The 25355-nt window shown below is 37.3% G+C and overlaps 1 protein-coding gene and 1 long non-coding RNA gene across 13 annotated transcripts in view; one reads left to right on the forward strand and one right to left on the reverse strand.

Annotated features, from left to right (window-relative positions):
- PPP1R12A (protein phosphatase 1 regulatory subunit 12A) overlaps positions 1–22993 on the reverse strand; it is a 158053-nt gene extending 135060 nt beyond the window's left edge. For all 12 annotated transcript variants that reach the window (XM_032296465.1, XM_032296420.1, XM_032296396.1 and 9 more), the window contains exon 1: positions 22531–22993. In XM_032296465.1, the coding sequence (XP_032152356.1) occupies positions 22531–22767 (237 nt within the window). In that variant the 5' untranslated portion in view covers positions 22768–22993. The remainder of the gene's footprint in view (positions 1–22530) is intronic.
- Positions 22994–23107: 114 nt separating this feature from the next.
- Positions 23108–25355, forward strand: part of LOC116563773 — an 8268-nt gene continuing 6020 nt past the window's right edge. The window contains exon 1 of the long non-coding RNA XR_004274559.1: positions 23108–23287. This is a non-coding gene — a long non-coding RNA (uncharacterized LOC116563773). The remainder of the gene's footprint in view (positions 23288–25355) is intronic.

Consider the following 25355-nt stretch of genomic DNA (forward strand, 5'->3'; position numbering starts at 1 on the left):
TATTTTTCTTATTTGTTGTTTAAAATACACATGTGCACATGCATGTACACCTACACACACATCTTTTCCTTTATGGGTAATAATCTTTTTGTGTCCTGTTTAAAAATTTTCTCCTACCCCAAGGTTATAAAGATATTCTCATAGTAACCTTGTAGAATATCTATTATTTTTGTATTTCACATTTAGATCTACAATCCATCTGGAATTTGTGTGCATGGTATAAGATATGGGGGGAGATCGAGGTGAACTTTTTCCCCATATAGATAGGCTGACAAGACTCTCTTTTCTCCACTTTTCTGAAATGCCACCTTTATCATAAACCAAGTGTCCATATCTGTCTGAAGCTTTTTCCAGGCTCGATTCTAATCAGTTTGTTGTCTAATCTTGCACTAACACCACATTGTCTTAATTGCCATGGCTTCATGATAAGTCTTAATGTCCATCCAAGTCGGTCAGTGTTCTCACTTTCTTATTCCTAAAGACTGACTTTGCTGTGACTGGTCTTTTTCATTTTTTTATCGATTTGCCATTTTTCACACATGCATACACAAACACACAATGCACACATATCTGGGATTTTGTTTGGACTTGTGTTGAATCTGTGATTGGTTTGGGATGAACTAACATCTTCACAATACTCATAGTCTTCCAAGCCATGAACACAGTACATCCCCTCAATTATTTAGCTCGGTGGTTCTCTTAGTCCCTTACAGGAAGTCTCCAAGATTAATACTCTCATTATCTTACAAGCATATGGTGGAGTCTTCCAGGAGCTACATATGTGACATCACAATAGGCCAGATGCAGAAGTGGATATGAGAATCAAGCTGTCTTAATTAAGACATTAAAAAAATTTCCAAAAATGTAAAACAATGCCACTCTTTTTGTTTTGCAAAATACACCTATTTTTCATAAGCATACTATTTTTGTTGGAATGTAATGGGTAATGGGTTATTATTTTATAGTAAGTATTTAAAAGTTTTTTTCAACTTCCTTTCCTAATTTGCTAAATACAGACAGCCAACTAAACAAAAACCTCTTTGGGTTCCTCAATTATTTTTAACATTAAAATAATAACAAACAAAAAATTAAAAATATTATGGGTCCTCAATTTTTTTAACATTAACAGACAAATTAAAAATATTATTTTATTGCAATGTGGATTCACATGTAGTTGTAAGAAATAATACAGTTATCCCTTTGTCTCCTAATAAATCTTTGCAAAACTGTGATTAGAATATTAACATTGATATAATATACCTATATTCATATTTCCCCATTTTACTTATTTGTACAGTGTGTCCTTAATTTTTAAGATTATACAGAGGGTCCTAAAGCCAGAAAGTCTGATAACTGCTGGCTTAAAATTTCTTTAACATTTGTTTGTACCTTTTTATTTGTACAGACTATACATTTACACAATCAATGCTGGCATCTGTCTGAACTTGCTTATTTCCAGCTTTATGTCCCATCATCTCCTCAAAATACATGCCAGCGCAGTGGCTCATGCCTGTAATCCCAGCACTTTGGGAGGCCAAGGCAAGTCAATCACTTGAGGCCAGGAGTTCAAGACCAGCCTGCCTGGCCAATATGGTGAAACTCTATCTCTACTAAAAATACAAAAATTAGCACTGCATTGTGGTGGGCACCTGTAGATCCAGCTACTTGGGAGGCTGAGGTAGGAGAATTGCTTGAACCTGGGAGGCAGAGGTTGCAGTGAGCCAAGATCATGCCACTGTACTCCAGCCTGTGCAACAAGAGCAAAACTCCAACTCAAAAAAAAAAATAAATAAATAAAATAAAATAAAAATATATATATGATTACAGTTAGAGTAGGTATGTTTTTTTTTTTAAGACAGGTTCAGCCCCATCAGCCAATACTGACAATCTTATATGATACACGAATAACCTGCGATGGATCAACTGGTCCCTTTCCTGGAAATCTGGAATTAGAATTCAGAAGGAGATAAATATCTCTAGACATCTAGACCAGAATGTAAACTCTGGAAGTGACCTTATTTTCTGCCTTCTGAGCTGGGAAAACAAAAAATCTAGTTTGCTATAAAAAAAGAATAATATGAGTTTATTAGAAACAATAACAAGAAACTTAAGAACTTCTTGAGTTGCATATAGTACCTGATTTTAATTTATTCCAGTAGCCCAGGAGATACTATAATCTTATAAATTATTTAGGCCAGTTCCAAGGGCTTTTCTTACTTATAACCAAGACTCCTAACTAATATGTGCATAAAGTCCTTAAAGGTTGGTCTAACATCATGGGTAAGCATGTGGCTTTGAAAACTAATTCCTTTCTGTTTTTCAAGGGGCTCATAAGAAAATAATTGAGTTGATGGAGTTCTGGGAGTCTTGGGGCATTTTAAGACTCCAAGAACCATACTATGTAGTATGTGTGCTTGCTTATGTATAAGAATGTATGTGTGTTTACATATAAATTTGGTAACAATTCTAGAAAAAAAAAATTTGGAATATAGCTTTGGTTTTACCTCTGCAGAACTAACTTTGTTATATGAAGCCATTCCCACAGCAGGTCATTGGTAAGATCTGCTGAACAGCAAACAAATCTAAAAACCTAGACACATCCTACAAATGTGATCTTACAACACAGAAAAACAGATTTTGTTTTCTAAATCTAGGCTAAACAATAGTTTCGCTTTACAATGAATTGGTATATTTTTAAATTATATTGTTGTCAGACACAAGGCTTGCTGTTAAACTTCCAGTGACTTACTTCTCATATGTCTGTCAAAGATGATCTCTACAAACCTATACTCATCAAATTTTTAATGTGAAAGTTTACATTAATACCCATTATCTTTTCATCTTATTATTTAAAATCCACTATTTTATGCTTTTTGTCGTTCTCTCTCAGCTTCTACAGCTGTATCTGCTTAATAGTATACGGTCAAGATTAACCACTACAATAGTCTTCCCTTTGGGTTGACACGGAGTGATCAATCAGCAGGCTGACAAGTATACAGTAGTTCACCCAGCTGCTAGTAAGCCTAATCCTGATAATATTCATGCCAAATTTTTGTCATGTTAACCGTAAGATATAACAAGAGCCTTTCCCTGTGCTTTACTTAAAAAATCAAGCCATACTGTTTGCAACATTTCCTCAGTTATATTTATAAACCTTGACAAGAAAGGAAGTAAAGACAGGTCAATATAACTTGTTTTCAAAAAACTCAAACTGGCATCTAGTTCTCAACATAGTCTCTTACAGAACTATCTGTTTAATAGTGGATATTAGAATTTGGCCAGTCTAGAAGACCACTTTAAACAAACGTACATATATAAACAACAAATGTGTATGCAAATTAAATGTCATTCCATCTGTTGCCTTCCATTTTCCTATTCTTGCTCAGGTTTATAAATTTTAAAAGTTCTCTTTTCACTGCCTTCAAAATTATTTTCATAAAATTCATGTAATTATGGGCTTCATCATTTCTCATTCTATTCTTAGAGATTTGGAGCTGTTTTTTCAATTCATTGTTAGAATGGATATTCATCAACAAATGCTTTGTGAATTCATACAGAACAGGGCAAAAGAACATATTGTCTAAAAACTGCTTTTCTAATTTTTTCTTCTATATTATCTCCTATTGGAATTGTTTAAAATTCTGAAAACCAAATTTTATCTTTTAAAACCCCTTTGTCCTTCAAAAATGACTTGCCTTTTTGGTAATTATACTTAGCTTTTCTCTGAACTTTCTGTAGTTTACTTGCAAAAAGCTACAAAATGCATCTAACCATATACAGAATTCCATTATTTGCTTAAAAAAACTCTCCCAAGGTGTTCATAACATAGTCAAGCAGTCATTCCTCATGAAATAAAAGGTCAGAGAAAAGACAAGTATAATACAGAAATACTGAACCATCAACACCAGCTTCCTTGAGTGGCCAAAGACTAGTAAACTAAAATTCATTAATTATATTAGTGTTTCTATATTTAATCCACAAAACATTACTGGGAATAGCCATTTAGGCATTTTTCTCCAATTGAGATTTTTTTTCCTGCTTGTTATAAAAGATCCAAAAATGACATGGTTCAAAATCTGTATTTTCCTCCCAAAGACAACCAATGTTAATGGTTGAGGTAATTTACCAGATTGTTTCCCTACGCAAATAACCCCCCAATGGGCTCATACCATACATACTGTCTTGCGATCAACATTTTTACATTTGAGTGTTTTTGAAGCAAGAAAAACTTACTTAATATTCCCACATATAAAGACTGTCTGTAAATGTCAAAGATGGGTTCAAAAGGGAAAAAGATGCCATGTTATACACTGATGCTTACTCAAAGTCAAAATGACCCAAACAACCTTTCTGTACAACTTTTACTTTCCTCATTAACTGTAACTTTTAATAATATTAAAATATGTAAAAACCTCTCAATCAAATGCTCAAATCAAGTCCTGTAATATTTTCAGCAAAAGAAAAATTATTAAATATATTAGGCATTAAAAAAGTATATAAAGGTATAAGCTTAGTTATAGCTAATATTTTACTTTTATTTTCCCTGAAAAATACCACTTAGTAAATTTAGAAACTGAGAGAAGTTAGAGATTGTCGAATTCTTTCACTGTGCACTTATAAGAAAAATCCAACATGCTCTGAGAAAATGTACTCTCATCTATTTTAACCTGTGACTTTATTTTTTATAGCATACTATTTCAGTTAATAAAAGACTTGTAGGCTGTTACTACTGCCATTCCTTTATTCTTCCCCAACAGTTCTGTGATCCACTCCTCCCCATAGACCTCTGCCACATACATAATATCATAAAAGTAAATTTGGCTTTACTTAGAAGTTCTTTACTAATTGTTCTGAACTGAAAAGTACAGAAAAAAAATTTTTTTGGAAACATTTTTTGGTAGTTCACTGAAACCTTAAAAAAAAAAAAAAAAAAGCCTACTCAAAAACTTGTATCCTGTGGTTTTCCTGCATGTTCATAAATTGTTTTCTACTTGATCTTCACATTTCCAGGGAATCAGAGACTTAAGAGAACAGACTAAAACCAAGGGAAAAACCACACCCCAAGCATGATCTCCATGTATTACTTAAAGTTCAGCCAGCCTTTCTCTGTGCGTGCACGACATCCTATATAGTCTTTAGCGTACATTTTACACATTACATTTTCTTGTTTACTTGACTGTCTCCCCAGTATCATTCTACAATATCGATACTCTGCTGCTGACCTATACAGTAAGCACACAATATTTACTGCATGCTGTGAAAAGCACCTTCACCACCTAGTTGTTCGAACCAGAAAACAGGTGCACGCACATGTTTAAATCCAATCCCGCAAGCCAATCCACCTCCAATTCCTACCAATTCTATTTCTTAAATATATTTTAAGTCCATCTACTATTTTCCAACCCTACTGCCACTATGAGCTAGTTTATCACAGTCATCTCTCTCAGACTACTCCAGCTTTGTCCTCTCTTTTCAGTGCCTTGTTTACACTGCAGCCAAAAGTGATTTTTCTTAAAAAATAAAAATTGATTGTCTCATTTAACCTGATTAAAATCCTTCAACTGGCCGGATGCAGTGGCTCACGTCTGTAATCCCAGCACTTTGGGAGGCCAAGTCAGGCAAATCACTTGAGATCAGCAGTTCAAGACCAGCCTGGCCAACATGGCGAAACACTGTCTCTACTAAAAACACAAAAATTAGCTGGGAGTGGTGGTGTGCACCTGTAATCCCAAGCTACTGAGGAGGCTGAGGTGGGAGGATGGCTTGAACCCGGGAGGCAGAGGTGGCAGTGGGTCAAGATTATGCCACTGCACTCCGGACAGAGTGAGACCTCACCTCAAAAAAAAAAAAAAAAAGTCCTTCAACACTTCTGTTCCCTTCCAGGTCTTTAGACATGCTATTTTCCCTCTCTCTGAAATAGTTTCCCATAATCTTCCCTTCCTAACGACCTCGGCTAACATTTACTCATCACTTAGCAGCTCAAACATATAACATTATACATAAAGTCCTCCCCTCTCCCCAAATCCAGGTGGAATGTGCCTTTATAAACTTCTATACTGTATTATTACCATTACATATCATTACACATAATTGATGTAAATTTATAATTGCCTGTATATTTATCTATACAAGCTGTGTTAGAGCAGGGGCAATCTCTGGCTGTCCTGTTCACCATCACAACTATAGTGAATAATATGAAGCCTAGGCTGAGGCTGGGGGACTGACAGAAGATAATTACTATGCCTCTGTCACTGCCTGAATTTGTAGTAGTAAACACTGATAAATATATGTTTACTTTTTAAAATGTTTGAGATATCATTCACATACCATAAAATAACCAATTTAAATACAAATAAATGGATTCGCAGAGTTGTGCAACTGTCAGCGTAATTTTAGAACATTTTTGTCACCCTAAAAAGTTGTACCCATTAGCAGTTACTCACCAACTCCCCTCAACACCTCTAGTTTCTGGCAATCATTTATTTGCCTTTTTGCTTCAAACATAGATCTGCCTATTCTGGACATTTCATATAAATGGAATCATATACCATGTAGTCTTTTGTGATTGGCTTCTTTCACTTAGCATAATGTTTAAGATTCATCCTTGTAGCAATTATCAGCACCTCCTTTTTGCTGCTGCATAATATTCCACTGATACCAGGGACAAAACATATCACTTTATTCATCAGCTGATAAGACGTGTGTTATCATCTTTGGCCATTATGAATAATGCTGCTATGAACATTGCTGTATGAATTTCTGTGTAGACACATTTTCAACTCTCTTGGGTGTATACCTAGGAAGACTGCTGGGTCATATGGTAACTCTGTTTAACCTTTTGAGAAAATGACAGACTGTTTTGAAAGTGGCTGTACTATCTTACTATTACTACCAGCAGTGCATGAGGGTTTCAGTTTCTTCATATGTGCCGTGATTTAAATATCGCTCACAAAACTCATGCTGAAACTTGATCCCTAATACCGCAGTGTTGAGCGTTGGGGACTTCAGGAGATGACTGCCTCAGGAGGGTTCTACTCTCATAATAGATTAATCCATTCATGGATTCAAGGGTTTATGAATTAATGAGTTATCATGGGAGTGGAACTTGTGGCTTTCTAAAAGAAGAAGAGAGATCTTGAGTACGTTAGCACACTTGGCTCCCTCATCACCCTGTGCTGCCTTGGAACTCTGTCTACAGAGTCCCCAACAGGCAAAAAGGCTCTCACCAGAGTTGAACCTACAACCTTGGACTTCTTAGCTTCTGTAACTGTAAAAAATAAACTTATTTTCTTTTTAAATAATCCAATTTCTGGCATTCCATTGTAAGCGACAGAAAATGGGACTAATACAACATCCTATTCACTGCTTGTTATCTCTCTTTTTTTATTATAGCCATCCTAGTAGGTGTGAACTAGTATCTCATTGTGGTTTTGATTTGCATTTCCCAAATGGCTAGGTAAAAATGTATCTCCACAGCACTTAATACTGTCTGGCACAGAGGAGATCTTTAATATATGTAAAATGAATACATAAAATATTTTTTTTAAGGTGTGTGGCTGGTAGGGGAGATGGACTGTACGTAAGTGAAGGAGAAAACAGAAAACGACCCTGAGAGTCTAGCTTAGTAAATGGAAGACAGATATCAAAAATAAGATACGGATCATAAAAAAAGGAGAACAGATCATATAAAAACAAAGTTGAAACTACAGAAATAACACAAAAAGACAAATAGACATATGAAAGCCTTGGCAACATTCATCTTCAAGAAAGAAACTGATAAAAAAGGACACAAAAAAGAACAGGGGCATTCAGAAGACAAACCAAGAGTGAATAGGGCAGTAAAAGGCTCAAGACATCTGCTGAGAGGTTGCCTATAACCTACAGAGCTTTCTCAGGGATGTCTTCCATGACACTCTGTGTTAAGATCACCTAATAACACCTCTAATCTCACCTTGTATCTCTACTCTACGACTTATTTACATTGTCGTAATTTGCTCACGCTGCCACCTCAACTAGATCGTATTCTACAAGTAGGCAGGGTCTGTTGTTTTCAGAGATTAGTACTGTGCTGGACATATGATAAATGGTGATATCTGAGTTAGTCACTAATTTAAATGAATAGTAGCATCATATAAATGAAGAATACAGATATTGTTTAATATTTTAATAACTTCAAACACTGTTTCCCTTGTCTTCCTCAATTGCTTCTCTGAGTGAAATATGACAAATTTTGTACACAAACACACACAGAGTAATAAAGCAATAAAATAATTTTCCTCAGCTGGGCATGGTAGCTCATGCCTGTAATCCCAGCACTTTGGAATGCCAAGGCAGGAGGATTGCTTGAGCCCAGGAGTTCGAGACCAGCCTGAGCAACACAGCAAAACCTTGTTTCTACAAATAATAATGATTTTAAAAGTCAACCGGGTACGGTAGCACATGCCTGTAGTCTCAGCCACTCAAAAAGCTGAAGTGGGAGAATCATTTCAGGCCGGGCAGTCTAGGCTGCAATGAGCTATGTTCATATCACTGCACTCCCAGCCTGGTGAACAGAGCAAGAGTCCATCTTAAAACAAAAAAAAAACAACAATAATGCATAAAACAAAAATTTTCCTATGGGAGACGGATAGGGGATAATGCTATCACATGAATGTAACAGATGTGTGTCAGCATTAGTACTTTCAAGGTTAGTTTTCCATTTTCAATATACTAGAAACTTTATTAAAAATGTCTTTTGCACATTTAGAACCCAAATGCCCATCAATGATAGACTGGATAAAGAAAAGAGAATAAAATACCTAGGAATACAACTAACAAGGAATGTAAAGGACCTCTTCAAGGAGAACTACAAGCCACTGCTCAACGAAATAAGAGAGGACACAAACAGATGGAGAAACATCCCATGTTCATGGTTAGGAAGAATCAATATCGTGAAAATGGCCATACTGCCCAAAGTAATTTACAGATTGAATGCTATCCCCATCAAGCTACCAATGACCTTCTTTGCAGAACTGGAAAAAACCACCTTAAACTTCATATGGAACCAAAAGAGAGCCCGCATAGCCAAGTCAATTCTAAGCAAAAAGAACAAAGCGGGGGGCATCACACTACCAGACTTCAAACTATACTACAAGGCTACAGTAATCAAAACAGCATGGTACTGGTACCAAAACAGAGATATAGACCAATGGAACAGAACAGAGGTCTTGGAGGCAACACAACATATCTACAACCATCTGATCTTTGACAAACCAGAGAAAAACAAGCAATGGGGAAAGGATTCCCTGTTCAATAAATGGTGTTGGGAAAGCTGGCTAGCCATGTGCAGAAAGCAGAAACTGGACCCCTTCCTGACACCTTACACTAAAATTAACTCCAGATGGATTAAAGGCTTAAACATAAGACCTAACACCATAAAAACCCTAGAAGAAAATCTAGGCAAAACCATTCAGGACGTAGGTGTAGGCAAGGACTTCATGACCAAAACGCCAAACGCATTGACAACAAAAGCCAAAATAGACAAATGGGACCTAATCAAACTCCACAGCTTCTGCACAGCAAAAGAAACAATCATTAGAGTGAATCGGCAACCAACAGATTGGGAAAAAATTTTTGCAGTTTACCCATCTGACAAAGGGCTGATATCCAAAATTTACAAAGAACTAAAGCAGATTTACAAGAAAAAAACTAACAAGCCCATTCAAAAGTGGGCAAAGGATATGAACAGACACTTCTCAAAAGAAGACATACGTGAGGCCAACAAACATATGAAAAAATGCTCATCATCACTGGTCATCAGACAAATGCAAATCAAAACTACACTGAGATACCATCTCACGCCGGTTAGAATGGCGATCATTAAAAAATCTGGAGACAACGGATGCTGGAGAGGATGTGGAGAAATAGGAACACTTTTACAATGTTGGTGGGAGTGTAAATTAGTGCAACCATTGTGGAAGACAGTGTGGCGATTCCTCAAGGACCTAGAAATAGAAATTCCATTTGACCCAGCAATCCCATTACTGGGTATATATCCAAAGGATTACAAATCGTTCTACTATAAGGACACGTGTACACGAATGTTCATTGCAGCACTGTTTACAATAGCAAAGACCTGGAACCAACCCAAATGCCCATCGACGATAGACTGGATAGGGAAAATGTGGCACATATACACCATGGAATATTATGCAGCCATCAAAAACGATGAGTTTGTGTCCTTTGTAGGGACATGGATGAACCTGGAAACCATCATTCTCAGCAAACTGACAGAAGAGCAGAAGATCAAACACCGCATGTTCTCACTCATAGGCGGGTGTTGAACAATGAGAACACATGGACACAGGGAGGGGAGCACTACACACTGGGGTCAGTTGGGGGGAAATAGGGGAGGGACGGTGGGGGGTGGGAAGCTGGGGAGAGATAGCAAGGGGAGAAATGCCAGATGTAGGTGATGGGGAAGAAGGTAGCAAATCACACTGCCACGTGTGTTCCTATGCAACAATTTTGCATGTTCTTCACATGTACCCCAAAACGTAAAATGCAATAAAATAAATAAATGGGAAAAAAAAAACATAATGTAAATGAATTAGAAAAATTAAATGAAAAAAATGCAAAAAAAAATAAAATAAAAATACAGTGATTACTGATATGAATAACTTACTTCTACATTTTTGCTATTTGTTTTTTGCATTCCTTTTTTCCTTTTAAATAATTTTTATCTCTTTACTGATATTAAAAAATTAAAATAAAAAAATAAAAAAAGAAAAAAGAAAATGTAGCACATATACATATACTGGGTAAAGAAAATGTAGCACATGGAACACTATACAGCCATAAAAAAGAATAAGTTCATGTCCTTTGCAGGGACATGGATGAAGCTGGAAGTCATCATTCTCAGCAAACTAACACAGGAACAGAAAACCAAACACCTCATGTTCTCACTCATAAGTGGGAGGTGAACAATGAGAACACACAGACACAGGGAGGGGAACATCATACACCAGGGCCTGTGGGGGGTTGAGGGGCAAGGGGAGGAATAACATTAGGACAAATACCTAATGCATGCAGGGCTTAAACCTAGATGATGGGTTGATAGGTGCAGCAAACCACCATAGCACATGTATACCAATGTAACAAACATGCACATTCTGCACATATATCACAGAACTTAAAGTAAAATTAAAAAAAAAGTCTTTTGTATAAGAGATCATGAAAATGGCATGCTATTTTGAGCAAAACATAAAATTGCAAGTGAGATTTCTAAGAAAAAATCCTAAGGAATACAATGTGATGAGTAAAGATGTACACGGTATAATATTCACCATATCATAAGAAAGTGGAAAATACACTAAATGTTCATCAGGAAAAGACTAAGAAATAAATTCTGAGATGTATATGCACATGCACATGCATGTACGCAGGCACACACACACACAACACCCCACACCCATGGAATACCATGTACTCATTAAAAGGGAAAATGTATATGAATATTAACACACAAATATATCTTAAAATATACAATGTTTCGAAAGCAGTTATAAACCAGAAAATTAGGTATGATCCCATTTATAAAAAATTACATACTTGTATAGAGATGTATAAAAGGGTGTTAAACTTTTAAATGGAGCAAACTCCAGTCCTAGAAATTTGCTTAGCATTCAATTTCTTTTATATTTGTCATTAGTGTTTTAATTAAATAGTTATTCTTAAACTTTTACAACTATTTTTATTTGGGATAAAATTTACATACAACATTAAACAAACAAAAGTAAGCCATGTTTAAAAATAAAAAGGAGGCCAGGCACAGTGGTTCATGCCTATAATCCCAGCACTTTGGGAGGCTGAGGTGGGAATACAAGAAATTAGCCAAGCGTGGTAGTAGATGCCTGTAACCCCAGCTACTCGGGAAGCCGAGGCAGGAGAATCGCTTGAACCCCGGAGGTGGAGGTTGCCAAGACTGTGCCATTGCACTCCTGCCTGGGAGACAGAGTGACATTTTGTCTCGAAAAATAAAAATAAAAAATAAAAAAAGATGGAAACGACCCATATAAAAGCAAGGCACTGAAGACTTAATAATTACTTATTAAATTTTCATGTATATCATAAAATAATTGAAAACACTGAGAAGATCAGAAATATAAAGGCATTTAATCTGTAAAAAATGATGGTTCAAAGAGTTAAATAGCGACAGGCATTTTAAAAGAAAAAATCTTGAATATGCTACAAAGTTCTTAAGCAGATTCCATGTACTTGGAAGGGATACAGAAATTGCTGAATATGTCATCTGCTGAAACCTTTTAAGAAAAACTGCAGAAACTAAACTATCTTGGAGAAAAACAATAGCTCTTAATGAAATAGTGTCATTATCTAGAGACAGCAGCATCAAAATCTTTTTATTTTTTTTTTTAATTGGAGACATGGTCTCACTCTGTCATCCAGGATAGGATGCACTGGCATGATCACGGCTCACTGCAGCCTCAACCTCCTAGACTCAAGCAATCCTCCTGCCTCAGCCTCCCGAGTAGCCGGAACCATGGATACATGTCACCATGCTCAGCTAATTTTTTTTATTTTCTGTAGAGACAAGGTCTCACTTTGTTGCCTAGGCCACTTTTGAACTCCTGGGCTCGAGTGATCCTCCCACCTTGGCCTCCCAAAGTGCTGGGATTACAGGCATGAGTCACTGTGCCAGGCAGCACCAAAATCTTTTGCAGAAAACACAAACATGCACAAAAAAGACTGTGTTCACAAGCTATAACATTGACTTGTTTCATCAAAATCTAGAACAGAAATAAACAGTACTTTAGGTTTAGAAATTCAGAAGCTTACTCAAACACAGACTATGTAAAAAGGGTTAACTTAAATCCAAGGTGACCTATTTATGATCATATTCCAGTTAAGAATAAGCTTTTTAGAAAATATCATATAATCACAGATATTTTTTCACCATGATTACTACATGATCTAACTTTATTTACCAGACATATTTTTGAATGATATCATTTTCAAAATTTAAAAACTCTCCCGAAAGAAAACAAAAATCTCAACACAGAGGATATTTTTAAAAAATGTCTGGAGCTGAAACTCCAATAGCAAAGCTCTAGAAATGTTCCATGCAAGAGTATAAATATTCAAATAAGTTTACAACCATTTAAAACAACTTTGAAGGCTAATAAAATATGTATAATTTAGCATGTTTATTACTGAGTGTGTACGTGTACATGTATGTGTGTACATGTATGTGTATAACAGTCCATAAAAATACACTTTCCCATATGGTTATTAACCTTTAAGAGGGTACCAACTGACATCTCACAAAATGTATTCTCCTTTGCACTATCCAGTATTCAAGAAAATGACATGAACTATGTACAATCTTATGCTTTTATTGTTAGAGGTGTTCAACTAAGAAAAAAAGTAATTTCAGCTCAAATGTGAGTTAAATCATCAGGTTAAAGTAAAGCTTTTTATTAAGTGAGGTTCTTTGCAGAATATCTCACTCAATAAACACAACATTTAAATAGACTACTATAAAGGAGACAGCTGAGGAATGCTTTCACTTCTTTCCATGGTTTCTACTGAATGTCATTTCAGAAATGCCTATATAACACATGACAATGTGGAATGTCTCCACCCATGAAAGAGTATTTGAGTTGAGCAGGAAGCACACTTAGGGCAGTAACACGGAACTCGAGTGTGTCTTTTTATGGTTAGCCAGCATAACAATGCAAAGATAAACAACGAAAACATAATAAGGTCTGAAAATACTGACACAAAGGGAGCCATAATAAAAATGTTATTTGGAAAAAACAGTGTGAGTTTTTTTATAATAACTCACACTGTTTTTTTTTTATATAATTTTATTTTATAAATAATTTTTTTATATAATTTTACTTTATAAATAACCAGAAAATATACATTATTTCTAATGTTACCACAGTAGAGATTTCTTTTCTTTTTCTTTTTTTTCTTTTTTGGTAAAGACAGGGTCTCGCTATATTGCCCAGGCTAGTCCCAAACTTCTGGGATTGAGTCTCTCACCTTGGCTTCTCCAAGTGCTGAGATTACAGATGTGAACCACTGCATCCAGCCTAGAGATTACTTTTCTAAATAAACACTCAAGGATTTGTTTAAAGAAATTCATTATATATTATATATTTCTCAGTTACATAAACTAAGCTTCTATTGATAATCAGTAATATATCCCACTTCAAAAATAAATCTAACTTCCTGATAATTCTTAAGACAGAGTCTCGCTCTGTCACCCAGGCTGGAGAGATGTGGCACAATCTCAGTTCACTGCAGCGTCTGCCTCTCAGGTTCAAGCAATTCTTGTGCCTCAGCCTCCAAAGTAGCTGAGATTACAGGCATATGTCACCACGCCTGGCTAGTTATTTTTTGTATTTTTAGTAGAGAAGAGGTTTTGCCATGTTGGCCAGGCTGGTCTCAAACTCTTAAACTCAGGTGATCCGCCTGCCTTGGCCTCCCAAAGTGCTAGGATTACAGGCGTGAGCCACCATACCCAGCCAACTGATAAATTATTTTACTGTAATAACAGTTAGCTTTACACTGTAAGTATTATAAAATTAAGTAGCTGGTATGAGCTTTTTTATTAGGATATTTTTAAAGTTTGTCAGTGCTCTTATATTTACCCAAATTATCATTTTATATTCTATGAATTCTGCTCTTCAAAATATTAGTTTACACTGTGTTCAATTGTTTTAAATCATTAAATATTTATTGTGTACCTACTAAAACAAAATGCAGACACAAAAGGAGATTTAAAGAAAAAAGAATCAAAGTCCCTACCATAAGGGTACTTAAGGGACTTCTTTTTTTCCCCAATATCCCTGGTAAGAAGTTTCCTACAATTTGTCTCAAAAAAGAGTCAAGTATGTACATGTATACATGTATAAAAACTTTGCTGCAAATGATTAAAAAAACTAAAACAGGCCAAGTACAGTGGTTCATGCCTGTAATCCCAGTACTTTGGGAGGCTAAGGTGGGAGGATCACTTAAATCTAGGAGTTTGACACTAGCCTGGGCAACATAAAGAGACCCTGTCTCCAAGGAAGAAAAAATTTAGCTGGAAGTGGTGGCACATGCCTGTAGTTCCCCGATCGGGAGGCTGAGGTGGGAAGATTGCTTGAACCCAAGAAAGCTGCAGTGAGCCATGTTCATATGCCACTGAACTCCAGCCCTGGTGACAGAGTGAGACCTTGTCTCAAAACGCGCGCGCGCGCACACACGCGCGCACACACACACACACACACACACACACACACACACTCACTCTCTCTCTCTCTCTCTCTCTCTCTCTCTCTCTCGACACCTGACACAATATAAATTGCTATTAGGGTAAAGAAAAATAAGGTATTTAAAAATTAAATTCTACGTCTCAAAAATAGGAACATTTCTACTGCTGCTGATATATTCTGCACATCATAGTCAATCAAAAATAATCCTGGCAGTTCCTAAAATTTAGGACAATTTTGAATTCTGAGATTAATTTAGATACAGTACTATTGCAGTCCAATTACCATAGAAAGGTCTTAAAAGTGTGGGCTAAAACAAAAGTGGATGAAGAAAAAAATTATATGTGTGTCCATTTCACTTGATTTTCAGTTAATTTACAGGGAAACCTGCAACTACTAAACACCACCATAATGATGAAAAGATGTAAGAATAGTTTCTTCTTCAGACTTCAAAGAAGATACCTAGCATAGTATAAAGTTTGAGTTTTGGAATCAAACAGATCTGCATAAGAATCCCAGCTCTGCCATTTATTTTTTTGGTAATCTTGAGCAAATGAAAAAGCATGCTATGAAAATTAAACTATTGTTTGGAAAAGCACTGCTCCTCCATAAAACACTAATTAAGTCATGGCTACTACATATGTGACTCCAACTGAGAATAAACTCAAAATTGTTGAAGGTCTTCAATCCTTCAAAGAGGTATACCAAAATGCCAATATCTCATCGTCTTTTCAATGTTATTATGGAGCCCCAAAAACTTTCAAAAGAAAGGTGAAGTAAAATATGGCAATTTTTCAGGCACAGAAGCAATAAAAATAGCAACTTCATATAATGTCAAGAAGTAACATGTTATGGCAATAACAAAACAGAGTTTTATGCCTCCCCCTATTAAAAGGTTTTTAAATAATTTTCTTTTAAAAATCATCTAGTAAGATTTTAAAAGTACTTTTCTTATGTGAACTATAATTTTTAAATGTGGTAATAACAAATGGATGATGAAACACATTTCCTTTATTCCATCAAGTGTTTCTACCTGGCTTTACTAGAAAATGCTCAGTCACATCTTGCAATCATACTGTAACTGAGGCCCATGAAAGATGGTCTTGGTTATGACACCTTAAAGTCAGACCACAAAAGTGTTGCCAGGAAGCACAGAGGCAGCAACTAAGAAAAAGCATTATAACAGCAGCAATGTGGGCACTGGTGCCCTACCAGCACACCCCATATATGGCTAGGGTTACCCACTTATTTGTAGGAAGTGATGGGCCAGTTTGGGGTTGGGAGGGTTTTGCTTGTTAGTTTAGGTTGGTTTTTAAAAATGGAATTAGGATGATTTCAATAAAAACTTTTGAAAGACATCAGCATAAAGTGTTACAGCTTTTCTAAAGAGAAAATTATATAGAGAAAATATTTTACACTGCACATTCTTTTAGAAACAAACTTTAATGCTCTTTATAAGTGATCCAATAGGTTCTTCTAAGATCTTAACATTCTCCATCAAAAAAAGTGTAAACAGTTACAAAATAACTCTTAATTCAGATTTTTCATAATAATTAATTAAACTATTTGCTAACAACTCAAAACAAATTACTTCCAGTCTCTTTTACATTTCACATCTTAAGACTACACAAAAGTATTCCTTTTACTGATGAGAGGATCGCGTATTTTACAAAGATGCTTAAAAGGGCTCCCTTAGAAGTAGATCACATTTGTATTTTAAGAGCAAAATTATTTCATACTAAACCTATCTGTAAGTCTGTCTGCAATGGAAAGTAAAGAAAAACTATTTTAAAATTGTAATAGCATAGAGCATGGAACTAATCTTACTTTGCATTCCTCTAGCAGTGGTACCCAACCTTGGCATCAGGGACCGGTTTTGTGGATGACAATTTTTCCATAGATGGGGGATGGGGGGTGGTTCTGGATGACATTGTTCCACCTCAGATCATCATCAAGCATTAGATGCTCATAAAGAGCACACAACCTAGATGCCTCACAAGCGAAGTTTACAATAAGGTCCGCGCTCCTATGAGAATCTAATGCCACTGCTGATCTGACAAGAGGCAGATTTCAGGCAGTAATGTTAGTTCACCAGTCCGTCACTCACTTCCTGCTGTGCGTCCTGGTTCCTTACAGGCCACAGACCCATCTATCCGCTGTTCATCGTTTGGGAACCCCTACTCTATAGGACCTAGAGTCCTATAGACTCTTATAAAGTAAGTAGTTGATTAATGATGCAACTGGATATAGTATTTTTCTACCACTTAACCATGATCTAGGCTGCTTTAGCATTTAACAGACAGGAGGTTGATATTAAGAATCTTTTAGGCCAGGCACAGTAGCTCATGCCTGTAATCCTAGCGTTTTGAGAGGCCAAGGCGGCTGGATCGCTTAAGGTCAGGTGTTCAAAACCATCCTGGTCAACATGGAGAAACCCCGTCTCTACCAAAAATCCAAAAAAAAAAAAAAAAAAAAAAAAAAAATTAGCCAGGCATGGTGGCATGTACCTGTAATCCCAGCTACTCGGGAGGCTGAGGCAGGAGAATCACTTGAACCTGAAAGTCGGAGGTTGCAGTGAGCCGAGATTGTGCCACTGCACTCCAGCCTGTATGACAGAATGAGACTCCATCTCAAAAAAAAAAAAGAATGTTTAAAAATCTAAAGATATTAAAAATAAATAAATTGAAGACCCACAACAAAGTTTTTAATTCGTTTCATAATCACACAAATTCCATTACGTGAAAGAACAATATGCTAAGTATCTGATGCAGAGGTTCCAAAAATGTATCTCACGACATATAAATAACTATAAGACTTCCTATTGATAGTTTCAGGTAAAAAGATACAATTCAATAAATCTTTAGTGAACACCTACTTACTATGTGCTAGGTTCTGGAAATACAAAAATGTGGAAGATTAGGTCCTCAGAGGCTATGAGGGAAGACAAACACAAACACTTTTTTATTGCAGGAGAGGCAGAATATAAGGGTACAGTAAACACCCCAGAGAAGAGAATGTGAATCTTGAACAATGACTAGGATTTTAATTGGCAAATGAGCCAGAGGGGATAAAAAGCATGGTTAATGGCATGGAAATAAAAAATGTAAAGATCTAGTTGAAATTTAAGCAAGTTAACCATTTTATAAAGGACACAACACAATGAAGATATATCAACCATAAGCTAAATGGTAAAATGTATTATATCCAAATTTAGAGAGAGGAGTGAGTGATACCACCAGAGTGGTATATTGTCCAAAGATTAATCTGACAACAATATGCATGCTAGATTGAATCAGGGAGAGAATAGAGGCAGGAAAAACAATTAAGCTATTACTACACTCTAGGAAAAAAAAATAATAAAGGTATAAACTAAGTTGACAGAAAGAGTGACAAGGAAAAGAAGTGATGGAAAGGTAATTGTAAAGAAAAGACTGAGCTAGAAGACTGATTGGATTATACATAGACAAGGGGAATGAGTAAACAATAACTGTTAAACTCAATCTAAAGGTATACATCATTAACATAAACAGGGACATCAATGAGAAGAGGGCTTGATAAGGAAAGATGTTCCATTTTAGGCTGAATTTAGAGAAATTTCTGAGAATTATATAAAACTGTCTTATAATCAAATTAATAATACTTTCAAAATAATTAGTTAAAAAGGATGCTGGTAAAGCCCAAAGATAAAAAGAATTATCTCTAATGTTAAGGGATAAAAGTAAAATTATAATACTGAATTCCAACTGTGAAAATCTGTTTTTGAACAATAAGAAGTTCTCTGAAGAAATTACAAAGGTTAATGTGAACACAGTAGTCACCATTCTACGGCAAAGGCGTGAACCTGTATTTACTATATTACTACTTAAAAGACATTTACATATACACACGCATATATATATGTATATATATAATTACAATATATTTAATAGCATTGCATTTTAAATCAATACGTAACCTAAAAAAATGGAAATGAGGCTTGAAGATTTGCAGAATCGAGGGAATTGTAAACTGACTTGGAAGTCCCTGGTGCAGAGGAAGAAGAAAAGATTTTAAGGTTAAACTCAACAGGCTAAACTCAAAACTGCTGGAGAAAAATCTCGGCCCTGTATTTTATGCAAACCAGTATCAGTAAGTATCAGCAATAAGGCATTCTACATATAACCATATCAATCTCCCTAAATCTTTACAAAGTATGCCAAAATAGAGATATAATCACACACTGTAAAACTCTACCACGTAGCTTTAAAATCAGAAGCTGATTATTGCCCTGTTGGTAAAAATGAAATTCTACTCTAGAACTCGGTTCTAGAAAAAAACAGAAATTTATATCTATGCTTAACTTTGTGCTGTTTTGTAGCCTTGGGGGGTCAAGTCTCCGTGGAGTGGGTGGAGGAGAAAGGCCAAGATAGGAAATTTGACAAGAAACACTGCTTCTTCTCCTACATAGAGGACATATTTCTATACAAAAAGAACAGCTAAAAACTGGCTATCTTTTATAGCTTCTAATGAGAGAGCACATTCAACAAACAAACCTTTAAATATAATCTGTTTATATTTAAAATGAAAGCAAACCACTAAATTTTTAAAAGTGTATTTGTGGGTTGTGAAGTTCCTAAAACTTTTCTCTTGACAATAAAATTTAGAACACTTGAAAAAACCTGAAAAGCAAATGAATATTCAAAAAACAATAACCAACCTGGTAAAACATTTTAGGTATTCTATGATCTTTTGAGAGGTTAAATTTTAAAGAAACTATTCAAGGACTATTAAATCAGTGATTTTAGTTTTTATCATTAAATGTGGAAAGCAAGCTAAGTTCAAGAGATTTCTTAAAAGCTTAAAATTTTCTTGTGTGTGTGGTTTTTCATTTTATTTATTATCTTTTCACTACTTGTTGTCCTAAATTTGCCCAAAGCGAACTCCGTTTTCATAGTAACAATGGAAAAAAAGTACAAGAGTTGATAAATAAGAAGTGAGAGTGAAGAAAACATAACAAAAATGTTAATGCTTGATATTTTAAAGATTTTGACTTAACAGATTTCAGGAATGTGCAGATAAGGAAAAATTTCATGGAAAAGTGGAGGCGGGAAGAGGCTATGGGTTCAAACCCACACAAATAGTGACAAAAAGGGTATTACGCAAATGGCATGAATTTAGAAACTTGTTTGTCAACTAAAACAAAATACCCAATAAAGATGTATCTACACAACACCAAACTAACCACTGAATTCAGTTAATCAGGAAGACACTGGTAAGTCTGACAATTCTTGCAACACGTGAATATTGAGAGGAGAAAAAAGATCTTAAGAAGGCAGTAAAACGTATTTTCTTTTCCTCCCTAAACCACTATTACAGTAATGTAAATATCAGAAATTTTCCTCTTTCTCCAAGCCAATAAAATTGGGTTCCTCCACAATAGTAACTTTAAATTTCCATTTGACAATTTGAATGAAACATATTGATTCGAACTATTATCCAATTATCCTGACCTCCTACAGTAATAAATGTCTTTCAGATTGTTTCACACTAAAATGTGTAAAATGTGTAAAACAAGTACACTTGAAAGAAATTTGAAGATTCATCTTATATAATTACATTATCATTTTTAATGCTAAAAGTTTCTTTCACTCTCAACACCATGGTTTTAAAATTTAAGAGTTATGATATGCCTTAAATAAACTTCAGCTAAATAAAGTTTGCTATGCATTAACGAATCTAAATTAATGAAATAGAGAAAGTGCTAAAGATCATGCTATATTTTTACTGGGGCCACATTTTGAATTCCATATTTGTCCTGCAATTTGTCAATCATTTCAATGTATCCAGTCAACTTTGTAAATAAAGGCTATACTTCAAGCCTGATATGAGAATTCGATTACATAAAATTTAAAATGGTCATCATTCACTTAAACAGGAAGCAGTATAAAGAAAAAATGCCACTACACACCTCTTTTTAAAAAGCATCAAGTTAATGTTCATAAAGTATAAAGCCTTGAGTTTCAACCTCCCAAACAAGTTTTTACCACATTACTCAAAATAAGGCTATGATCTTCCACACACAACCAAGGCAACTTTGAGATAGCTTACAAGTCTTTTCATTTTAAGGGGAAGCTATTGCTGTAAAGATGTTTTCTATTATAGTAATTCCAAGTTGCCCGCTAAGAAAATAGAAAAAGCCTATATCTTGTCACCTATTACCATCACTTAAAAATTGCTTTTATGCAGAACTGTACGTGGTTGTATTGCTTTTGGCCTGTTAAAGGCAAGGCAACATTATCTCTGGATTGCCAATAGTTTCTCCTTATTTGGCTAACATCGAGAGATCCCAATCAGACTACTATAAAACTTTAACATGCACAAAGCATCCATTTTGAGAAAAGTTTGTGACCAGCTTTCTTCCCCCACCCCTAAAAGAAAAATCAGAGCTTGGTAACTGGCTTTGAAAAGAGAGTCCCATATTTATTCTTCTCTTTTTAACCGCAGTACACACCCCAGGACTGGGGCTCAAGGATCTCTGACACTGCGGCAAACTTCGAGTATCAGACTCAACATGTTCCTGTCCGGAGGTGGGCAAGCTCTTCAGAGGGCTTCCTTAGTCTACCCACTTCCATCCCCTTCCTTTCAGCCGGTGCAGATCAGCTAATTACACCCTGTTTTCCCCTCCCAATGACCAGGAGTAATAAATGAGAAAACAGGAAATCGTTCGCTCAGGGCACTCGGCTGAGGGCTCTAGATTACTGTTATTATCATCCTCATTTGTAATCAAGTCCTAAAAAGTGCAACAAATCCAATGACCACCTACAAGTCAAAGATGTTCATCTGCCCAAGCGTCCCTAATGCCCCTTGCTAGTTTTCTTCTTTCAGCATCCGCCCGCCTCCCCCCACCCCAACCCCGCGCCAAGTGTATCACTGACACCAGGGTCCAGGCACAATCCCACTACACCCCTCCCTGTCTCGACCCGAAATCCCAGACACTTATTCACAAATGGCCCTGTGGCCCCAAGACGACCACAGTTCCTTTTCCCCTATGCCCCGGAAATCACCCGGTTCCCAACTCCAGCAGCAACTGTTCTAAAGAGGGCCTCAAGCCCAGCGCTCTCCCCTCCACCAGTTCTCTGCCTCCCGCCCTCTCGGGAAACCGCCCCCTCACCCGCAGCAGGGAGTCTCCCGCCGCCCCCAGCCTCCAGAGGCGGAGAGCCGAGGGCAGGCCCCGACGGGAGGCCGACAAGGACCCTCAGGGTCAGGAGAGCCAGCGGCCGGGCGCACAGACCTGGTGCAGGGCAGTGAGTCCGTCCACATTGGCGTAATTGATGTCGGCGCCGCGGTGCAGCAGCTTGAGGACCTCGTCCGTGTCGCCGCTGGAACAAGCAGCCAGGAAGACGGCGCCATCGTCGAACTTCACCTTGGTCTTCTGGCGCTTCACCACCGGAGGCTCGAGGTCCGTCTCGGAGCCGATCCAGCGCTTCAGCTGCTCGTTCCGCTTCTGCTTCGCGTCCGCCATCTTCATCCCCTCTCCTGCCGCCGGGTCTTCTTATCTTGAGGGGGGGAAGGGGGAGGCGGAGAGGGAAGAGAGGGGAGGCAGGGGGTGTGTGAATGTTTCTATGAGTGCCGGCCAGAGGAGGGCTGGGAACCGGGAGGAGACGCTCGAGACTTCCAGTATCCCACAGAGCACTGGGGCGGCGCGCCCGGCCAAGCGGACCTCCCTTCCTACCACAGAAGCCCTCCCGCCCCCAGCCCGGCCACCCGTCACCGGCGGCCAATCTAACGTAACTTCGCGAGATCCGGACAAGGACGCGCCCTTCGACCAGTGCGCATGCGCCCTGGGCCTGCGCCCTCCCCAGGAAAAGTGCTCCCGCGAACTGCGGCGGGGGCGGCCGGGCCACCGGAGGGAAGCGGGTGTGGCCCGGGCAGCGGGGACTGGGACAGACCTCGAAGGGAGGAAGCGGGGAAGGAAGGTTGTCCTGCCGGGATGGGGGCTCCCGGGGTTCCGGAGGCTAGCAATGGAACTGCAAGGCTCTGCAGGGCAGGTCTGTCTCCTGGGCTGTCTCAGCTCCTCCGAGTCGTTGGCTCAGGGCGGAGGATTTTCCTATTGGCTGCGTTATTTGAATGGAATGGAGGATAGGTCGTGAAGTAGGTGCTGGTGGTTGCTCTTTCTAAGGAACTCAGACGAACTTGGGCACGTCAGAATTAATAACCTTTTAAAAGTGGGGTCTGTGTAGCCGAGGGCTTTAATGGTACGTTCTTGAGGTTTCCACATATTGACGAGGGTTGACCTGCGGTAACTGCGTTGGCTTCTTGCCAACCCCCGCTTTAGAAACGTTTTTCCTCTTCTCTTTACTTGTTTTGTTTTCTCGCACGCTCGAATCCTCTTCTTCTTTGCTTTAAGCCTGTCTGGTACTACCCGTGAGCTTAGCTGAGCCTGGTTACTGGTCCTTACCTTTTAAGGGATTTCTGGTTACATACAGCTCCATCGCTTTCTAAGGAGGGGTAAAGACCCAGCTGCGTCTAGCATTTAAACGGAATGTTAGTGAAGGCAATGAATTCAACCACTATTTATTGAATACATACTATGAGCCAGTAACTGTACTAGGTACTGAAGATACAATGAAAAATGTGACATTTATTTGAACCACCTCTTGAGTTCACTTGCCCAAAAAAGAGTAATTTATCATCATCATAAAAACAGACTTTAACTTTGCCTTGTATGACCACATGCGTGTACACATAGGATTTGTAGTACTGATGTCTTATGAGCCGTCTATCTGCAATCTCCACCATATTTACTGAACTCTACGTTGTTATTATCCCCTGTTATTTTTAGAGCATTTAGAAAAGTCAAAATGAAAGTCGCAAAACCTTACCATGGAAGTTTAGGGGTCATCAGGACTGCATCCCTCAAGAACTAGTTAATTTTATTAATTTTACCCAGAAGTAGGATTAGAATTCACTCAGCAATTAGTATGCACCTGTTCTGGGTCAAGCATTGTTCTAGGTGCTGGAGATAGAGCTGTGAACAAAAAAGCTTTTCTTATTCTCAGCATGATGCCTTTTGCAGTGGACTACTTCACAGCCTATCATATTGAGAAATTAAATAATTTAGTAAAATATGATTAGGAAACTACCTGCCTGTGAGACAGTTTTCTGAACCACAGTTATTAGGATAGCAATAGATGCCAGGTTAGGGTAAAAATATTTCATCTGAAAACATTGTAGAAATAGAAAATGAATGTAATATTTGTAAGATGTACCATTGTATGTTCATAACATATATTAGTAAGTCAGACCTTTGAATACTGATGGTGTTAGGTTCTGAAAAATACTGTTAGCACTAAAATACAGAATCCCTATCCACAGAATACAGCTCTCAGAATAAAAGAACTTAAGGATGACTTGTCAGCTCCTCCCTCTACCTAGGCAAACTGACATCATATCTTTATTGTTTTCTAAGAACGTTATAGTCTATTTGGTAGCTCTTAAAAGTGCCCATTGAATATAGATGCGTATCTCAAGTTTTCATTTGGGCAAAAAGAGTTTGGTGGGAAGTATGCTATTCCTGAGTCAAGCACTTATTTCAGGATGCAAAATTAATGAAACAATAGTTTATTAATAAAACATAGTCCATTCAGCTCCCTGAAGCTGTCAGGGAAAAACCAACCAACCAACTAGGGCCAATAATCATGCAAATTTCACTGAGTTTAGTTTATCTTCTTTCATGTCTCTAAGGGTCAAGACACTCTGTGTTATTATTGAAAGTACTCTCAAACTGCCACCTACTTTGTCTTTAGGGGGGATTTTTTTTTTTTTTTTTTTTTTAGTTGTTAGTGAATTAATGATACTGAAGACCTAGGGTTAATTCCAGAACAAGCAAAACTTTTTGTTGACACAACACAGTCCCAGTACCGTGTTTCAAGCCTGTAATCCTACCAGTTTGGGAGGCTGAGGAGAACTCTGCCCAGGAGTTTGAGGCTGCAGTGAGCTATCTGTACTATAGCCTGAGCAACAGAGCTAGACCCTTATCTTCACAAAAAAAGAAAAAAGACACACACAAACACACACACACACACACACACACACACACACACACACACACACACA

Source organism: Sapajus apella, unplaced genomic scaffold (genome assembly GCF_009761245.1).
Source record: "Sapajus apella isolate SASKATOON/1434 unplaced genomic scaffold, GSC_monkey_1.0 scaffold2, whole genome shotgun sequence".
In the NCBI taxonomy this organism is placed as follows: Eukaryota; Metazoa; Chordata; class Mammalia; order Primates; family Cebidae; genus Sapajus; species Sapajus apella.